The sequence below is a fragment of the Tachysurus vachellii genome, chromosome 18, assembly GCF_030014155.1.
Source record: "Tachysurus vachellii isolate PV-2020 chromosome 18, HZAU_Pvac_v1, whole genome shotgun sequence".
Lineage (NCBI taxonomy): Eukaryota > Metazoa > Chordata > Actinopteri > Siluriformes > Bagridae > Tachysurus > Tachysurus vachellii.
Window position 1 is genome coordinate 5219088 of NC_083477.1, and position 22343 is coordinate 5241430.

At 38.4% G+C, this 22343-nt stretch overlaps 1 protein-coding gene across 7 annotated transcripts in view; it reads right to left on the reverse strand.

Moving 5' to 3' along the window:
- The window catches only part of arhgap23a (Rho GTPase activating protein 23a), a 68429-nt gene that overhangs the window by 29298 nt on the left and 16788 nt on the right, over window positions 1-22343 (reverse strand). For 3 of the 7 annotated variants that reach the window (XM_060893023.1, XM_060893019.1, XM_060893020.1), the window contains one exon: window positions 847-1044. In XM_060893023.1, the coding sequence (XP_060749006.1) occupies window positions 847-1044 (198 nt within the window). Of the gene's footprint in view, window positions 1-846; window positions 1045-7244; window positions 8161-22343 lie in introns of those variants that run through there. The other 4 variants (XM_060893017.1, XM_060893016.1, XM_060893022.1 and 1 more) reach the window with 2 other exon arrangements.

Here is a 22343-nt window from a genome sequence, read left to right on the forward strand (position 1 = left end):
AAATATACATCAATAACCCATACCAACCCAAATTCAACATTCAAAACCACCAACAATAAACAGCCAATTACTGAGTTAACTCAAGAACCTAGAAAAGCTCACATTCTCCTACTGGAAGATCCAGACTAACAGACTAACTTTGGATGAAGTCACAAGAAACTCATCATTACCTTTTCTTCTTTTATTTTTTTTTTACTTAAACAATACTGACTAAACATTTATATTGGTTTTGGTACTAAATACTAGATATCATTAATATATATCATATCATTATATAATAATATCATTAATATCCTTTTACCCAACATGATGTATCTACCTTTGATATCTGTAACCCCTATGGGTTCAGGTCCTTGAGTGTTTAATGTTATTTGACAAGTTGTTTTAAATGAAAATAAGCCGCACTTGTTTTCTATGCAATTTTCTTTCTAATTTGGATAATTATCAGTCGTATCTGATATCCGATTACACCAGGTTATTGCCCAGCTCTAGTGCTCACTGTACACACCTGTCTTGTGGTTTCCCCCAGTTTCAGGTTCATATATTTATCTTTCCAGGTTCTTTAAAACCTTAATTGTTTGTGTTGAGCTGAGGTTGCAATACCTCCTAATGCTTCCTGTCAGCTTCCACTGACTTGCTCTTATGATTACTGGAAACCTCAAAAGCCACTATGATGATGATTTCTAGACCCACATCAGTGATGGTAACACTAAAAGCATGTCAGACACTAAGAATCCACCGAGTGTGACTAATGCCATAACAAACCATATTCGCATTTTGTCTATGTAAACATTGGCTTTTATTTCCTAGTTGCTAGGAGGGTGTTTACGGTAATTGGCAGTTTACCTTCAGGCTAGTGTGCAAGGCCGACTCAGGCGGATATACAATGAAGTGGCGCAGTGTGAAGCCGAAGCCCTGTGAGTTCTTATGGAGCACCAGCGTCCGCGGGCCCTGCCAGGACAAACCCCTGCCCTCAGCTCCGCCCCCCAGGACCGGCCGAGGGTTTTCGCTGGACGACGGGATACCATCTCTTCGGCCCTTTGTCTAGAACAAAAAAAAAAACAGAACTGATGATCTGGTAAACAAACAAGCACTCACACACCAGGAAGCAAGTTGTTCCATCTAATCCGGAGATAAGATTTTTCTCATGAAAGTTATTCGGGGTCAATAACAGCTTTATGAAAATGGAAAACATGGAAAAAAGAGAGGGTCTAAAAACAGTTTGAGGGATTTTTTTAGGTGTGCTTTACAATTCAAAACATTTCCAGAGTGACTTAACAGTTGTAAAAGAAATATGGTGGTTCTAAGGCTGTACATCAGTGTTTCTAAAAGCTTTTGTAGTTAGCAATGCTTTTAACCGCAAATTAAACCGCACAGACACCCTGAGTACATATTTATTTAACTAACAGTATTGATCTATTCAAATATTAAACTCATTCCTCATTCTTTAAGTGACTACAGTAACTTTTTGGCTATTTTTCTGGAGACACAGTTTTTATTCCTGATCTTTCTTCTAAGTAAAATCAAGTTGTCACCGATTCCCCGTTTGTGTTTTTGTTTCTGTTTTGGTCCTGTCTCTGTCCCCTGTTCGTCCATGTGCTTGCTACCTTATTGTGTTCAGCTGTTCGATGTTTCAGTGTTTCCTAATTTTGACCTTGCGCATATATTTTCATTTTCAAATTACAGACTAAGCCGAACTGATTTTTCGGAATTAAACAGTTCAAGTAATCAAAATAATAACTCTGAAAACTAAATAGAAAATATAATAGCTATATATTATTAGATTAATGATTATTAATTATCTGCCCCCTTAGCTACTGTCACTTTAATAAAACCACTCATCCATAATATGAGATTTTTAATTATTTTTTTTTTAAAAAAAGCTGGAAAATAAACTCCAAACCTGGTAATGAATAAAATAATTCCATAAAATAATTTCTTTGTTTGTCTAATAAACATGTCCGATTTCAGCTTATGGCTGTGGATACTTTTTTCTCAGACACACACAAGAAGCACTATTCTCTAGGACTGTCCCACATCTGTCAATCAATCAGCCGGGAACACCTGAGCAAACAGTGGAGGAGGAAGAGGTGGAGGAAGGGTCAGGGATATTCTCAACATCTCCATGAAGCACATTTTTTGCTGCCAACCAGACACTGTTCCTCTGGGAATAACTGCCTGAAAACAGCTTGGGAAAAATGTCTGGAATCGCAAACAGGCTCTAAGGGAAAAAACAGGAAAATCCTTGATTTCTGTCTATAGTTTATTCAGGATCAGAAAAACGCTCTGAGTGTGTAGGAGTGTAACACAGAGCTGCTTATGAAGCACATGAAGCACACGGGGCTTCTGGAGTAACATAAAAATCTAGCAAATTGTATAGAATTAAGCTAAAATTATGCTGTAAGCATGCCTGAATTCCATGGAGAAAATAAAAACACACACACACACACACACAGCAGAGCCATGTGCTACTTTTTGTGTATGGTGTAAGCGCTTGTCTCGCTATATATAGGATAATATGATGATGATGATGTTGCTATGGTTTTGTAAGTGGGCACAAAATCCCCTTTCCCTACCACACAAAAACAAAAAGTCAGGGCTTGGTTTTTTTGGCAGGAAGTGTGGTGAGATGAAGATTTTGCCCCATCTGTTCAATTGAAATGTACACAGGCAGAAGAGCTGAGCACATAAGGAAAATAGCAACTTGAGAAAGATTTTTTTGGTACTTTACTGTAAGTGAAACTCCCTTTCTGTGTTCCTGCTCTGAGCAGTAACTTATACACCTCTACATCCATAACACACACACATACACACATGCACACATACACGATTGCCGTCTCTTTCCTTTCTCATTTCTCTCCATCTCTATCATTTACTTGGTCTGAACTCACTCCCTTTTGCTAGCCTCTGGTTCACTCACACAGTCAAGCAAATGATGTCATCCTGTTTTTCCATTCCACAATTCCCTGAGTTCTTTCTAACCTTTCAAACTGGCATGCCTCTAGGTGCTGAAAGCAAGGAACAGAAAGTGATACAAAGCATTACAAGTAAGAGCAAAAGAGCTTGACTCAGACGAGGGCTGAGCGATACGATACAATATGATATCACTACTGCAATATATTATCATCATAAACATTTCCTAGGTGAATTTCCTTTCGGTGCAGTGAAATTCTTTCTTCACTAATCCCAACGTTGGCGGTTGAGGTCAGAGCACAGGGTCAGCTATTATACAGCACCATGGGAGCAGAGAGGGTTAATTAAGGGCCTTGCTCAAAGGGCAGTGCTGGGGCTTCAACCCTGATCTTCTGATCAACATCCCAGAGCCTTAACCACTTGAACTACCACTGCCCACCTGATATTGCAAACAATTATATAAAAATATGCGTTTCTGAGAATATTCCACATGTAATTATTACTTTTTGTAGCCCCAACCACAGTCTCAGTCTCCCCCATGGTTTACAAATCTTTTCTAGCCACAAGTATCAGAATCTTTCATGTGTACACACATCCTTCATCACAACAGTGTCCAATGATAAAAAGTACTTCTAAAAAAACTCTTCTAAAAATTCCTCGAATCTGGATCGTAAGACTTGTACTGGTCAACTTTGAGCAGCTGATTGACGTTACACATTTACAAAGATCGTTCAAAAAGCACTGATTAAACGTTTAATCTAAATAAGGAATAACATTAAATACAGCTATAAATGGATAGAAGTGTGAATCTTTGTCTAAACTCTTTTTACCAGAGGATAAAAAATGGAATTTGCATCTGTTTGGTTGTGTCCGTGGTCAGCACTGGATGTCTTATGGCTCATATAAAACTCATATAAAAGTATACACTCAGGGATTTAAGTATTGGAAGATTTTAGTAGTTCTGTTTAGAAGTAGTTCTGTTTTTATCTAGCCTACAAGAGGCAAAATATTCAAAGAAAAGTTTTTTCCCCACACAAATGCTTCTATCTTCAAAGTAAATGGTGATCGATCCCATTTCTGCTCTCTGAGATGCCTCAAGTGTTTATACATAATCATCTAAAATTTAAAGGCATTATCTTCCAACACAGGGAAAACGAGTCCTGACGCAATTTATATCAGACTTGCGGGCATAAAATAATTCATTTGTTTTTTTACTGATTGAAAATGTCCCATAAGTCGATATTCAGGGTACTGAGTACTAGTTAGAAGACCATTTAGTCTTTTATTATTTCCTAGAACAGCACACCTCCAATTGTTTTATTCCAAGTGTTTATAGTGTATTATATATAAAATAAAAAATACTGTTAGAACTGTAGACTTTTACTAAGGTGGTTTGAAGCATTTCGAATTTTGTCAAAATCTCTTCAATTATCACAATATGTGTTTTGCCATCTTATTCACCACTAGTAAATAATACATATATAATACATTCTGTGTTATGAACGTTTTAAGGATTGCCTTATGAATTGCTTGCCATATCACCCACCCGTAACATGGACATGATGGTTTAACGAGATACAATGGTAGAGAAAGATAGAAAGAAGTGAAGAGAGAAGCATGAAACGATGAATGACGGTAGCAAACAATAACGGTGAATTCCAGAGAGCTCACTGCTAGGTCTGGGCATGCTCAGATAAGACGACATACAAGTGAGCGTTTTAAAAGAGAGCAAAAGACAGAGAAAGTTCTGCGTGCTGGAGCATGCCAAGTTTCGACCACAAGGTTCCTCCCGCCGCTGAGAATACCAAAGCCCTGTTATTACCCCAAAAAACACACACATACACACACATAACCCTAGAGGCTCAAAAACTGCTCCTATCCTGTCCCCCTCCAGCAACATTTATCCATTCAAGTTCTTCTTAATCCTAATGATCCTAACAATGTTTTCAACCTGCTACATGTTCCAGTTGGAGCGTGTGTATGTGTGCGGGAGGTGAGCGAGTGCCTCACCTTTTGCAAAATGACGCTGTTCTCTTTATCCTTTCCGAGCACGCTCAATACCGACGGATTTTCTCACAATCTTACAGGAAAGTGACATCATTTATTTCTGACACTGACGATGAATCAGACAATACCACAACTGTTTTTTTCGCACTGTGTGTAAGTTCATAACACCGCTGTGGTATCAAAGGATCAGTGCGGTTGAGATGGCTTTCACCTCGACAGAGTTCATGCTGTCTTTCCGCAATCGCCTGGAGCATGTCGCGGCCTGTAGCTCATCCATAACCTGCAAATTGTGATTAAATTGCTACGCATTGTGGAAGAAATTTAATCCTAAACTAATGCCTTAAATTATATTGTAAGGTTATACTGACAGCTTTAGGTCACACTGCAGCCTGGAGACTCTGAACTAGCCATGACTTCAGATCCCCCCTACACACAGACACACACACACACACACACACACACACACAATACATAGGCTTTCATACACACAGACATCACACAAACACACACAAACACACACGACTCAAAAGATCCCTACATCATTTAAACCAGCAACTCCAAAAAAATGTTTTATTTACTTGTAAGTAGGCATGGAAGCATGAAGATTCAAGATTGCACATCAACCTGTTTTTCTGTTCTAACAGTTAAGCACAAGACTGTTAAACTGGGTTTTCCACTTGTCCTTCACTGTTTGCCCTGCAGAATTCAAATAATGAAAATAAAAGTGCCAAGTGAAGATGCAATGATGAAACAGTTTTCACAGGTATGTACAGGGCTGTTAGCAATTAAACAAACAAAGACATTTCCTGTGCACTTTTGGTGCTTGGACCCCTAAAACCATGGCAGTACACCATTGTGTATTGTTAAAACAAAAGCATTAGATGTCTGTATGTGCAACTGTGTGTCTGGTGATGATTAAGTCTTTCTCAAAAACCTCACTGCCTGCTCACACTCAATGAAATAAAACATGGCAACCCCCTTGATTTTAAACTAATCTAACAACTCAGGCTATAGCTTTATTCATTCCAGCTCCCGAGACTTCTCCACTGATGATGATTTTAAAAACAGAATGGAAAAAAGAGTATGTCATTTTGGTTTCACCATTTTGAGCTTTGGTCACAGGAAATCATAAAATCCATACAGATTTGGGTACAGAAGGACCTTGATATTGGAAAACCCATAAGGACAAAACCCAGGGTTCAGATAGTAGCTCTACATCATTTTACTAACACTAGTACTAAATAAACAATGTGTGTTTTGTCTACACAGGCTTTGTGTTTGTATGTGTACCAGCTGTGTTTAGAATCGTGAAGCTGATTCGCTCACATACTGCCTTGTCCTGCATTCAATACACATAACGTACATTTTTGTCTTACTATACATGTCAGGATCTTCCAATGCAGGACATTATTGACATGCTACTTCTAAATTTAATACTAACCTTACGTCAGTCAACAACAAAGCTTTAAATAAAAGTTTTTGTACAAAGAAACTGGAGTTTTCCTAGAGGGGTCCAGCCGAATGTCTTCATAAGGTCATTAGAAGCCTTTAGTTTTTCTTTTCAGTTACTAGACTCTTCAACCCATTATTTGGGTTGCTAGATTGGAATGTTTAATATATATAAGTCTAAAGCATAACTTATTACATGTGGTCCTTTGTTAATATATGGCAGTCGTACCAATTAAGGACTCCGACATCGTCATCTGTCATAACATTTAGCTCAGATAATTCTAATCATAGTAACTTCCAACACTTTTTCAACGAATAAAAATACAAAAACCATTAATAATTACTAAATATGATCCAAAATACAGGCTAAATACAATCTTGATATACTTACTAAATACCAATCTGGAATGTTCTTGAAATGCAATTCTTAATAAATATGTGGAATACATACTTCATATTATAACTTACATAAGAGTAGACACTATGATCTGAAAACTTTAATAAATGTGGAATTCCAGAGCACAAATGCAGAATAAATTGATTTAGGATATGATTGAAACGCCTAACTTCCATAACTTTCAACAAACATTTTCCAGTTTAGTATCAATGAAACAGTTCAATCTGGCAACGCAAACCATTATTGACCATATTGAGTGAGAATAAGTACACAATAAACTGAACTCTTAAAGATTTCAGCTCATTCATTCATTCATTCATTCATTCAAATGATCTCTGCTTATTTGGTGCAAGTGTTTATGAATGAAGAGTAAACTACTATACTGGAGCGTGCACACACACACACACACACACACACACACACACACAAACACACACACACACACACATGCACACACACACACTCTCTCACGGCTTACCCTGTTTCCGCAGAAGTCTGTTCTGGGTTGAGTCGGTGCAGACTCAATGCTGGGAGTGTGGGTGATGAGCAAGTTGTCCCGGAACACAGCCACCCAGATGCACCGTGGCTCGGGGGCACTACAGTCCACCCCCACCACGTCCCAAAAGCTCCACTCTCTAGCACTCGGTCGTGGACATGCAGCGACAGCAGGCATTATCACGGGAAATACATCCGTTGCCAACATCGCATAGATACACACGTAAAGCTATTCACACACACTCACTCACACACACGATTGCACAAGGACAGGCTTGCCGGAGCGTCAGTCACTCAGAGATCATCTCAGACTGCCAGACTCCAGATTGAGCAATAAAGAAAATGAAAGAGTTTAAAAAGCCAAAAGCATCACTGAAGAAAGGAGAGAATTCCAAACTCTTAAACTCGTTCCATGATATTCCACGGTTTTCCTCGATGGGAGTCTCTCAACATTCCACTGTTAATCCAAAAAGTTCCATGTCACGCCTGCAGACACACACACACAAACACCAGGCATAGACCGGTGTGCTCTGAATGTTGTGGCACATCCGGAGATGAAAGCAGATCCCGTCTGCAGATCAGAGACTCCCGGCTGGCAGACGGCGGGCATGCGGGTGCGAACGTGTGTGTGTTTGTGTGTGTGTGTGTGTGTGTGTGTGTGGCATGTGGTGAAATAGTAAATCCAAAAGAGCCGGCCAGCAGCTGGAAAAGCTGGCCATCCAAGTTAAATGAAATGAATCAAACTAACTGTCTGGATTAGTATAGCATCACATGCTGACTGCCTTTCTCGCTCTCTCTCTCTCTCTCTCTCTCTCTCTCTCTCTCTCTCACATTCTTTGTTTCATTCTTTTTCCTCGCACTCGTCCCTTGAGTCTTCTGAACCTCCTCTTTCCTTCTCTCCTGCCACACTGAGTCACTCAGTCAGCTCTACTGTGTCAATGCAGGACAGACCCCCCCCCCCCCCTCTCTCTCTCGCTCAGTGTGTAATCACTCCTTTTTCCACATTGCAGAAAAACTCAAAGCTGCTAATTAAACACCAAACTGTAAAGAAATGCAGTCTGACGTCTGAGCCAGCGTCTGAGCGGCAGCTGACCGCTGTGTGTGTGTGGGAAAATAGACAGCGTGGCACAGCTGCTATCCCTACACTTCAAAACTTTACTAAGAAGCTAGTAACACAACAGAGAAAACAAACAGGGCTAGGCAATGTGATGTCATAATCTCCATACTGAAGTCATTACTCAGAGCAGCAAGTCGCTGAACATGTTATATGCTGATTTTTTTCCTGTTAAATACGCAGAATGGGAAATGCCTTGCTGCACCATGATCTTTTAGAAAATGTGTCTTGAGTTACTAAACAATTCTTAAAAAAAATTATTAGAGTATGATGACAGATTAACAGCCAGGGCTCTCAGGCTACTCAACAAGCTGACAAAAATGAATGAGTCTATAGTTTCATCCTGAATCACATGCTAGCAGGAATTCTCCAATGTCACTGTGTTGCATAAAAGCAAAAAAATCACAGAAACCGTATCACGTTACATCGTTGTATTACCAACATTAATACTTTAATTTAATTTTCTTTTCTTGATTTCGTCAGTGTGTAGATACTAAACACACACGACAAGATCTGTTTGGAAGGAGTCTCCGGTGGCAATGCATGGTAACATATTAATCATATATAGTAGATAACTTTAGGTTTTCCACCACAGTGAATTCTTCAGGACATTTTTTTGTCTTATTCATATTAAAAGAAAGAGAAAATAAAGCCTGGTGAAGGAATAACTTTTGTGATCTGCTATAATGTAAGCAAAGCTTTGTTTTGCTGATGTTCCTCTACAGTAAATGTAGCTATAAACGGATAAAATATATAATTGTCGGATTTGACAAATTGCTGTGACTTTAATAATGAAATGATCGACTACAGGTGATAACAGTGAGTCTTCATCGTTGGTAACCAGCTCATTGTTCATTATTTATCTAGTGTGTTTTATTCTGTAGTTCAATGCAGCAACTGATATCAGCGAGAAAAATATTTGTTACATAGAAAGAAATTCTGTCTAGGTTATCCCCCGGGTTAGTTGGGGCAGACGCCATGTCCTTAACCTTTAAAAAAAAGAGGACATTTTCGCTTTTTTTTATTTTTTAATTCAGCACTATTGTTTCATTTGTGAATCTCATAATGCTTTTTTTTTTCCAACAGACATTCCTGAAAGCGCATCTCTCTTTCTTTGCTCTCTACAGATCTCTGTCTCAGCGCGTTCCTTGTGTCAAAAAAGACGGAGGGGAAAATGAAGAAGACCTGCCAGGTAAGCAAACACAGATGCAGCCGCAGACAGACCGAAAGAAGATGAAGAAAAAAATACAAGAGACAGAGAAAAAGACACGTTACAAAAAAACCTCCCACAAAGAAATGGTACAACTAAACACATCCTTACAGCTGCTCACTCTGCTGGCCAACAGCTGCAGCAGACCATCTCACAGGTTACACACACACGTCTAAACACACACACAAGTCTACAGAAAGACACATGAACACACAGACAAAGAGGTTTGTGGAAATTCTCACCAAACCGCCACGTCTCAGGTGTGTGTGTGTGTGTGTGTGTGTGTGTGTGTGTGTGTGTGTGTGAGAGAGAGAGAGAGAGCGAGAGAGAGAGTGAGAGACAGGAGAGACAGACAGGCAGGTGGCCATGGCAGAGCTCCAGTGCCTCTCGAGAAGGCGGACAGGTTTCACCGGCCGCACAACTGGACAAGCGGCAACACGAAAACTGCAAGCCGGAAAAATGTTTAATAAAAAACGGAAACCAACGGTAACGTCATACAGTATGTCTCTGTCTCACAGACACACACACACACTTTCTGTATTATTATTACTATCATACAGCATTCACATTTCAGAAACACACTGATGGCAGACACAATAGTCCCTGAGAACATAGCCGTAGAAGCATCACTGCAAATCAAGGGAATATTCGGGAAAAAAACACTGAGTTATTCAACTGATATTTATTTATTATAGTTCAGTTCTTTACAGAAGATTTAAACATTATTTATAAAGCATAATTTCCCTATGAGGAAAAAATTGAAGCTGAACTATTAAACAGACAAACATACATACATACATGCACACACACAGGTATACATGCACACACTCATACACACACACAGGCGCACACACCCTCATACACACACACGTTGAAATCCACACAATCCTAGTTAGAATGAAGCCTGACCCCTGCTGGAGAGTGTACTCATTTCTCTCTTTCTCTCTCCCTCTCATAAATGGACGTGCACACACACACGCACACACACACACACATCCTGATTAATGTAAGACTCATCGCTCTCATGGCTCATTACATTTAATCTGTAATCCTCAGCAAGCACCAATACACACACCCAAGCCTGAGCTGGATTCAAGAACCAGAAATGTCTCCGTTAACATGGAAACACTAAAAGAGCAGCCTCACAGGAAACACAATGACCATAATTCAAAACATAGTGCGTGTGCTTATTTGTAAAAGCTTAAAATGATCGGAACTCACCAGAACAATACATATAAACAACTATATATTTCCTTCTAGTCAATACTGGCAATAATTAGATACCAAACTTGTCTAAACTTACCAAAAAAATGTCTAAAAAAAGTACCTACATTACCTACAATTCCTTTCAAGGATCTCTTTGTGAAAAAAAAAAAACTTTACCGATATTGCTGATGGAAACGCAAACTGTCGATAAAATTTCAAAGTTTCAAGCAACAACACAATCTTTTAGTTTGTTTCTGTCAATAACTCAAATGTTGAGAAGTTTGGAAACAGTTTTTGAAAGAAAAATGGACCACAATTCCAACAAATATTAGAAGGAACAAAGACTATAGCGACATGAACAAAACGAGGCCCAGCGACGGCTGTGAATGGAAGGTGAAGTAACAGAGCGTGTTAGGGAAAGGAGTGAGATTTTACACCTGCGTGTTGTTAACGAGAAGATGGTTTAACTGCTGTTCTTTTTGGTGACAGGGAGCTGGCACTGCACAAAGTTAAGTAGCTGGACACTGTGTGTTTATCAGCTGGGATGCCAAGTGCTTAATTTTGGCACGAGCCAGGCTGAAAGGCATAGAGTGTAAGGGAGAAAAAAAAATATGTCGTCTCTCTCTCTCTCTCACACACACATACACACACACTTGATCTGTTTCTCTCTCTCACTCTCATTCTTAAGCTTGCATTTGCTCATTACACTTTAAAGCTGCAGTTTAAAAAGTTAAATTCCTCACATTTTGCTGATACACTGACAAAACACTACACAGAAACAGACTTCCTGCAAACCTGCATCTGGTGCTACTCATGATGAATAACTGAAATCATTAAACTCGTGCTCATTTCCTCTTAGTCTAGCACTTCTTTTTGCTCGGTTCTGTCCTTGCACTGCATTAAAACTTACTTTGGATTAAAAAATAGCATGATCACTTCACCTCAAGATGTGCTGCTTCCTCAAAAAGGATCTACCTGCACTTCAGCCAAATAAAGTCACAGAGTGCTGAACAGGCAGGTAGAAAAATGATCAGAGGTGCTCGATTTCTACAAGTAGCTTAAAATATCTTGCTGGAAAAAAAATGAGGAAATAACAGAAGGTACAAATTATCAAGTTGAATGTTGAGAAAGAGAGAAGAGAAGAAAAGTCTATGATCTAAAGCAGAAACCAAAGAGCTTCCAGATGGGGCGTGCACTCAACACACCCCGCAGTACAACAAGCTACACAACACACAACACACACATAAGGGAAAAAGCGATTATCAACAAGCACAATTGTATTATTACTACTCTTTTTTTTTTTTTTTTTTTTTGAGCCAGAGAGTTTGAGTTTGAGAGTTTGACTGTGGAAAAAGACATCCCATAATTCTGTTTGGGTAAGGTGAGTGTTTAACAATTAAAGCATAATGTAGAAAAAAGCTATCTAACTATGTGCTCCACATAATAATATCTGTCCCAATCAGGTATCCCAAAGTAATACCAAGATGAGCAGCAACAGAAAAGGATGAGCAGAGTATAGATGCAAGACTGACTGAAAAAGTCAATGCGAATGTTCTCCATACAGCCTGGGAGTGTATTCTAGCCCGGGTTTGCACAGGGTGGAGTCACACTACACTGATTACATTTTATAAACGATCATTTCTTGTTTCCTGCATAACTGCATGTGCATGCATGCGTGTCTGTGCCGATGATGTCATTCAGTTCTGGAGCGATATCACGATTGTGATCTAAACACATCCATACTGGGTTAGCCACGAATTCCACGTGGACGCAGAAGCCGCCAACTCCCTGTGGCTTTGTTTGTTTAAAATACATTTTAACCACTTGCAACTACAAAACCAAAGAAATGTGACAACGTAGGATCTATGACTGAATAAACCACTGGATCTTCTCCATAACCACGCCAGAGGGGCTTTTTAAAAATTCAGACTGGCTTTAATTCTGCAGAGTAAAAGTGCATCTGTGTCTGAATGCATGTAGCATAATACCTACATCCAGTGCTGGAGATGTTTTTTTTTTCTTGTTTATTTCTTCTCTGTCCGTTCTTCTTTAGCTCATGTGACACTGCCACCTACTGCTCATGTCTGCATAAAGAATGTTGGCAGACACGTGTGCAAACGTCTACGTGCGACACCTGCAAATATTTACACATCCACAGAAGAACTGCAAAAGAATAAATCTGTGATAATAATCTGGAAATTACATCGTCGATAATTACATCCTTTCGGCTGAAATGAATTCTGAAACTTCATTATAAATTAGAGCTTTAAAGATGAAATTGGAAAATAGCTGAAGCTCTCTGCTAGACAGGCATTACAGTATATTCCCTTGACATTGCCTTCTGATTTCTCCTCTACTGATCTTCTCTACTTCTTTTTTCTATTAATCACTCCATTTTCTTCTTCTGTACAGATTTTTCGCCGTCTGTCCTGCTCCCGCTTAGCTTCTGTGTAATTAGCAGCATTTAAATTATAACGTTGGGCTGCTGAGATGACGTTCTTCTTTCCTTATTTGTGTGCGGGACTGTGGTGGCTGGAATGCTTGTCTTTCGAGAATGATGTGAGGCAACAGCTAAAGAGCCAAAGAAAAGAGGGTAAAAAGAAAAAAAATTCAAATGTAAGAAGAATTCTGAAGTTGAAAGGCAGTTTGGGAAAGCCCAAAGCCTTCTCTGGTCAGTCAGACCACCAAAGTTTCCAGTGGATATGAAAAGAGTGCAAAATTACTTCATATATATCACACACACACACACACACACATACACAGACACACACACAATACTAGCCTTTGATTTGCCTAATCTTGTGATCCCTTTTCCCAAATTATTAACATGACCTTGACAGAGATATAAATCATGAACATGTCTATTTACATCCTAGCCACAAAGTTCACTTTACGTGGTGAAAAGAGATAAGTCCATCCAAGAGAACGCTTCCTTACTGAGCCATAGCCGTTACACACACATACACACACACACACACACACACACACAGTATTTAAATATATAAAAGCACTGGGAATGTTTTGGAACCACATCCATAACCATCGGTTCATCTCTACAGTTTCCTGTTGATACTGATTACTGAACAGAGCAAACGTTGTCTGTGTGTGTGTTTGTGCGTGTGTGCATGCAACATCCTTGAGTACTAACCCGTGGTTGAACCAAGTCATAAGACATACAAACTTGTCGCGTGAACAAATGATTAGGCTTCTTTCCTGCTCTCCATAACACACACACACACACTTCTCAGAGGATTTTTACTGTATCTTAAATACTCTACTAAAAATCACAATACTATGTAACTAGCTATGAGCTAACATGTGAGGATATTTGAGAGGATTGTTAACACTTTCTCATAAAAATTACTTTATCTTTACTGCTGATGCTAGTTAGCTAACATGAGATGATTATTTTCAGTCATACTCATTAATGATTACAATGCAGCTAGCTGGCTAATTATTCTTAACTTGAGAGCTCTTCTGGGACAATTCTTCATATTTATATTCATCACTATACAAAATATACATCACATACTGTTTATGGCTAATGTTAGCTACCTAGATAACATGAGCTGACAGGGTATCTGAGGAAATGTTTGGCATATTTATGTTTTTTCAGAAGCTAATAATACCCAACAACAGGACACCTGAGGGAAATATATTCAACAATTGTTAATGTCCAGGAGCTAATTTAAACTACCTTGACAGTATTTCAGAGAGAATTTTAGTCATATTCAATAATTGTTAATGTCCAGGAGCTAACACAAAAAAAACTTCACAGGATTTATAAAGAAACTCTAGTCATATTAAAGCTTACACAAAATAAACTGACAAAGATTTCTGAGGAAATTTTAGTCAAATTAAGGCTAACAAAAAAACTTGACAAAATTTCAGAGGAAATTCTAATCATATTCATTAATCTTTAATGTCCAGAAGCTAAAAAGATGAACCCTGGCTTTTTAGGGAATGTTTTACTGTCTGTTAACTTTTATTGTTATTGATCTAAGCTGACAAACATATCCAAATAAAATCGTAAAAATACATTTTTCGCTTAGAAATCGATGTTTGCTAGGTTAGTCAGCGTGTTTGTTTTCCCTTGAGGTTCATCAAAGACAGACTACAATTTCAAGCAGAGGTTGAAAAGTCATTAATTATTTATTATTTTTACATACTGTGACCTCACTGGTCACAGCAAAGCACATCACTCACAGACAAAAAAAAAAAACATCCAGGTGAAAAGTTCAAGTGTGTGGAGTGTTTATCAGACTGTGTGACTAGTAGCATTATGATAACCTGATGCAAAACCCACAAAGACAGGGAAAAAACCCTCAGATCTCTCGATACTATCACAGTTTTACGGTCTATGGAGAGCTGCAGGTGAAGATATTGTTCATGCTGGCTCAGAGCAGACAGAGGCAGACTCGTAGCATGACGTATTGCTTATGGCAACGTCAAAGGGTCTTGTGCAAAAGTAGATGTGGAATGATATGGCAAATTATATTATATATGTGGCACACAACATGATATACAACATTAAGGACAATAAATTCAACGTTTTTATTGAAAAAGTGTTTGAAAGAGAAACAAGAGGGGGGAAAAGTTAGTGTTGAATCTGGTTCTTGTTACTCTAAGTAACAATGGAGTGGGTTATGCTTTCAGAAAACAGTACTGTCAGTTTAATAAACAAAGCTGGCAGGACTGAGAGAGAGAGAGAGAGAGAGAGAGAGAGAGAGAGAGAGAGAGAGAGAGAGAGAGAGAGAGAGAGAAGCCCCTTTACTTGACCAAATAAGGCAGAGCTTGAAAGACCATAACAGAGAGGAGCAAAAATGCTAAAGGGGTCACAATGAGACAAAAAAAAGTTCAGAAAGTACACGGAATTATGAAGCATACACATAAACACTGCACACAATAAACACACAAGGGGACAAGATGGAGGGAAAGACCAAACTCAGATAACGAAGGCTCACGTGCAAGTAAACAAAAGCAGAACCGAAGGCTGGTGTTCTGAAAGAGGAAAAAAACTTGGAGGGATAAGAAAGAGATGAGAATAGAGATGGAGAGTGATAACTGTAGTCCTCCCTGCCCCCAGGAGACTTCGCTCTCTGCCCAGCCCAGTTATCAGTGTATCAGCCTGCCTGGACAAGATCCTGCACAAACCCGCTCTAATCGTTATACACACATCAATGTGTTCACAACTAAAGTAACTAAAAGCATAAATAATGGAAATTTTGTACGTTTTAGAATTCTCTGTTCTAGTATTTTTAAAATTGCAGCCCTGGTTTTATTTTGTTTTTTTCTGACAGACACGGGGCAGTACGTCAGGTCAGGAGAGCACCACATGCTGGGAATATATGAAGCGTGGCTGTGTTTTCAGCCATTTCAGGTAACACTACCAAGCTGTGAGATTATTTCACTTCCTTCCCTTCAGTTCCCCACGGATCCCAGCAGGCTCCATGTTAGAAAATATGCCGCGTCAGAGTGCTTTATGTAATCTAAGGAAGGAGTTGAGTTCACTTATGCCACACTACTGTTGAATTCTTTAAATTGATTAGAGAATAGTTGCATATTTACAGCATATCACAGGATTTTCTCTGACATGGCAAGAACTCGCACGGGAGAAGTTCAACGTCAAATAGATTAAAAACGTGTAGCTGCAATGAAAACGTTTTCTGTTTGTAACTATTTTTTTCAAAATAGGACATTTCTGTCCACAATAAAGGAAGATTTTGTTGTTCTTCTGTAACATAACAAGCTACATATCTTTGACTTATTAACCATGTGGTAACAGGAACTAACTTGTTGTATAACTGTTAATCAATATAAAATGTAACTGTATACTGATTTATAAAAAAGTTCTCTTTGTTAATTAATGAAAAAAAACAATAAATCGTCAAATTGCTCTGCTAATAAGATGTGCTTTGAGATCCTGTTTGTCTCACACCAACCTGTCGTTGATTATTTTCCCATAACAAGAAGTCACATTTATAACCAAATATGTATGCAAAAAGACACGGTAGCACACATAGTCATACACACAGATCATTAAACACACAAGCACACACATGCATGCAAATCAGTCCAACTGACTGAAAGAGAAGAGACCAACGATTAGAGCATGCTAACTAAAAAAGAGCTTTACATAAACACACGCAATATACACACACATCCAGCACACAGACTAAGAGTGTGAAGGTAAGGAAGTGTATTCTATCTCTTCTCTACTTTCAGGATGAGTACAGCATGTCAGTCCTGATCCCTGTACTGCATCCAGCACAACACAGATTACCACTTCTGTTCATCCCTTCTGCTTGCCTGCTTCCAAAATACTTCCTTCCCTCTCTCTCCCACGCTCCAGCTATCTCTCCGTTTCTGTTTTGGGTTCTTCTTCTGCAACTCGGAGGAATTCTTCCACAGTGGGTTGACTGGCATCTTGGTCTTTTAAAAAATCTCCCCCCTGCCATCCACTCAGAATCCTGACCTTATTTACTCTCTGAATACACAAAGTTATACACGATTTCCGTTGATTTGAAATGATCCATAAAAGTCAGTAACTTAAATCACGTCAAAATATTTATGTAAAGAAAGTTATTCATATTGAGGTCTGCACTACGCAGATACGTAAGTGGATTTCCTGAGTTAAAATGACATGTGCGGCTCAAAGCATCAGGGCCGGCCAGATTTTTGTGTAGACACGTGGCTGCATAAGTTATAGGAGCCTTTATTTTGTCACATATACATTACAGCATAGTGAATTCGCATATCCTGACTTTGGAGGTTGGGATCAGAGCACAGGATCAGCCAATACACGCACCCCTGGAGCAGAGAGGCAGTTGTAATGCGGCACAAGGTCCAAGCAAGCAAAACACCGCTACCTCCCTGAATTGCATCATTTTTGTATGACAGACAGTCTGTAGTGTGTTAATCCACTTATTTAGCAGTGAATTGCCAACGATTACAATGTGTAATCTATTAATGAATGCAATTTCTTACGTTTTCATTGTTTATAGTTACAATAGTTATTGTTGGATATCTGATGCTTAATACAATCTTGTCTTGTCAGTTTCTGTTATAACCTGCGTTACATCTGTAATAAACAGTCATTACCGTACCAGTCTCTTTCTCTTGCTCGATACCTAATCTATCTCTCTATCTGTCATTCTCTCTCTCTCTCTCTCTCTCTCTCTCTCTCTCACACACACACACACAATAACACACACTCTGTCACAGAATTATACTCTGTCACAGATTAACAGAAATTAAGAATCCTTACATCCAAGACTCCTTTCTATAAATGTAAAACACGTCTCCTCTCAAAAAACTTCTTAATATAAACGTTTATATGAATGATGTCATGACTAAACAACAAACTGGTACATCTCCTTAGTATTACTCTGACAGTATGCAAATCCTCGTGTATCGACGGTTACTATAGAAGCAGTTGCATAATATAGAACAAGCGCATCCACGTTAAAGCTGCAACTGCTTTAGGCTGTTATACAAAAATAATCCACATCTTCTGATTGATCAGATTTCAGCATTTAACTGTGCTGCAATATAACAGTAATTTTACAAGGAATTTTTCTCAGTGGAACAGCAAATCATTAAACATGTGATGTCATTCTTTAATAAACATAACAGTGTTAGTTTTGGCAAAATGCTGTGGAATAGGAGGAATAAAACATTCATGCTTTTAGGTGATAAGAGCTACAGTAAAAGGTCTTTGATTGTTTTCCTATAACAGCTCACTACATCACGTTTTTGTTCCTTGGCATAACCAACACATAGAGAGCCGCTGGACTCAAGGATTGTCAAAGACTACCAAAAATCCGCAAGGTAACGTGGTGCTCTCTGTTACTGTATATGTTCGACTTTTGGATAACAGACGTTTCTGGGAAATAAGAGAGCTCGAGTAATGTAACAGAGATCAGGCAGAGAAGAGAACAGAGAGCCAAATGGATGGAGCAGCAAGAGGATCAATAAGCAGCCATTATCTGTGTATGTTTCCATTCCTCTGGGATAACTGCCTAAGGCCAACGCCCCAGCAGAAATTGACAAGACCTCACATCACTTCTGCCCTTTGAAGCTTACAGAGATCTGTTCATCATCACGCATTGCAGATACAATACGTCTGAAGCGTTGAAAGAACTAAACACACAATAATTACAATTTGGGTTGTAGGTTTGGTTTTAGGATTCAACTAAATCATTTGAAAGCTATTTATTTCTGTATTCTATGCATTTTAATATTTTGCTGTTTATCTACCAACTTTATTTGTAACTCATTCCATTATAGAAGTGGCTGTAGATTGTTGATCCACATCACAGCGCTATGCATTACTCTGGATGGATTTTTATCATCAACCCTGTTTAGAATGATAATGAGTATGGCTCAGAGGTCTGTTTCCAAAGGCCATGTTCAATGCTAAAAGTTTAGATGATGCCATTAGTTAATCCCCAAACATTTCATTAGACTACTTTGTATAATGTACAATGGCGATAGAGACGATATCCATCCATCCATCCATCCATCCATCCATCCCTTCATTATCTCTAGTGTGGGATACTACCCAAGCTCACAAGAAACCTGGAGCTTAACCCAGGGAGTTAGGGTACAAGATGGGGGACACCCTTGACTGAGTACCAACCCATCACAGGGCACAATCCACATTTACACACTATGGACAATACAGAGATGCCAATCAGCCTAAAATGCATGTCTTTGGACTGGAGGAGCACAGGAAGAACATGCAAACAGAGCGAAAGCATGAATCAAATTCACCAAACCTGGAGGTGTGAGACAACTGTGCAAACCATTAAGCAGCCAGGTCCCTCAGGGCAGACGTACAAATATCTCTGTTTTTATCACCGATGTTTTATATATCACTAAATTTATGATTTAGTGATATATAAAACAGCCAAGGATACAGAGTCTTTTTAAAAAAGGCTTCTATGTAAAAAAAATTTGGGACATGACTGGTTGCCTTCATTCCTCTGAATACGTAGACTGTAAGTAGACAGGAATATTTTTTTTTTACCCTTGTGTCTGTTATCTGGATTTTGACCGAGTTTATTCCCACACATTTATCATGTCTTATTTATACGTATTCATGCATATCATATATCATTCACTGGATTGTGTTTTGCAAAGATCAAATCACACAAAGCATCGGATATACAGTCTCTGCCTTTCCCTTTTGAAGCCCTTTGTTCAGAAACTCTTCAGAAACACATGATTCATATATGAACCAGACTTATTTTTAAACTAATGATCTAGAGTCAACCGAATGTGGAATTTTACATCAGAGCTCTTTTTTTCACATGCCTTCTCCATTTCAGCCTCACTGCTTCCTGAAACGATGATGCAGTTTGAAAAGAATACAGAGACAGACTGAGAGAGAGAGAGAGAGAGAGAGAGAGAGAGAGAGAGAGAGAGAGAGAGAAATACGCTTTGGGGATTTTCAGTTCTGATTTTTAGCAGTGTCTCTGCTCTGCAGTAAAGCTTCACTGATCCAAATCAGAGCAGTGATACGAGCAAACAAATTGAAACAGCGTGTGTCAGGGAAATGTTGGGAGAGAACGCTGTAACTGGACTGATCTGGTCAATGTAACAGTAACAAATTTTTCCTACATCTGCTATCGGTTAAACATTCCTTAGAACAAATGATATTTTAAAGAGGGTTTAAACTCGCTGTAATGTAGCCAATTCTGAGGTACACAAACTCCTTAGTCAAGTTAGTAAAAGAGAAAGAACTCATCTAAGCAAAACTCTGGGATGTTTAAAATAAAGCTACATCTTCATCTCTCAAGTGTTAGCTAAGATGATAACAAACTTTAATGATACAAGCTAGCTGTGCATTCTTACACATAACGTTCCCTTTTTAACCCTTGCATTTTGGCGCGAATGACCAGCTTGTTTTACGTTCAATGTAAATCACAAAAGTTCACTAATATCCGTATGTATTTATAGTTTTCATCGGTATCAAGACCTCAGTCGTGACTCTGGATTTAAGCAAAATAGAAAAGTTTGTCTAAAACATACTTCTCTGTTACATGTGATTCTGTACTTGTACTTAAAAGTACACAATCTTGGATCGAGTGGGGACAATGTACAACATAGTGAGATGGTTCAAAGAAACAGAAGCCTTATAATCAGGAGTAAACGAAGATAAGCTTTGGTTCAACTCAGAACAACTCATAACATGAGTTTAACTTCATGTTTTCATGTTTTCCAGAAAAGAAGTACTAAGTTTGAAGAACCCATAAAAACTGCTTTCATAATCATAACTACTTTCATAACCAATCTATGACCAAGAATAACCTTTCCAGCATAATCTCTGAGCTACCCTTAAGACCTAAGTCACCAACTTAAAGGTTAGATATTTAATTTGTTTTTTTTTAGCTAGCCTGCTAGAGTTAGCAAGAACTGTCATACCTTAAATTTCAAGCTCACTTGGACATTGCTTGAGTGCCAAATTGAGGCGTGGCTAAAAATGACTGACAAGAAGACAGTCCAACCACAAACATTCTGGACTGACTGTTAAGTCTTCAATGTGTAATACACTTGTTATTATTTTTCTTTCATTTCTACATATTTTTTCCACATTATTTGTAAGAATAAGAACATAATGCACATAATTTACACAGCACATAATGAAATATGGATTTGTTCCTTGTCAACAACACTGACATTTGATTAATTAGCAATATTAACTAAGCTATCTAAAGCAAAAAGTCAACTTATGACATTCAAAGTTGTCATCTGTCATGAATACAAAGTAGAAAGTCAAATATCTTAGATCAGAATCTTTTTCAATCAGTTCCAGTAGTCAGAACTTTGGCACAGGGTCACTGCCTAAACCACAGTGTTCCATCATAACAGGGCTGAATTATATAAAATCAATTCACTGGCTTACTCAAATGCACTGAATTATTGATCACACATTGAGATCTGTATAATATAAATCTAACAAGAGAAATCCACACAGCTAGCCAGATCTCACAGCTCTTCCTCCATTTCTTTTACAGTTACTGGATTTGCTGTTAAAAGTGTGATCTGCTAGAAAGGGTGTGTCCCTTTTTACAAAAAGGGTCAAGTCAGGCTCTGACCTGATATTCATATGACACTATTAAATAATAAATACACATACGGTCGCAACTGCAAGCAAGAAGGTGTGAACTAATTCGGTTAGCAACTCTGGGCTATTTTAGTGGGAATGTCAATTTAAACAATTTGAATTTTTCTTTAATGATACAGTTGATAATAAAAATACATATTAATTAATACAGTATTAAAATAAAAATCATTTCATTGTCATTCACAGTATGGAGCCTTTTTGTCCAATCTACCATCTTTTACAGGTCTTCTTTTACTTGAAGCTCGTACACACATACAGTACGAAACAGATTTGTACACTTGACACCAGTTTTGTTTCTTTCTCTCTTTCTGTAACCCTTTTTTGAGTTAATTGGTTTAATAAGTTACCGTTAGTGATGGAAAGGAGAAAGACAAAGACTGAGAAAAAGAGAGACACTGAGACAGAGAGAGAAAGAGAGAGA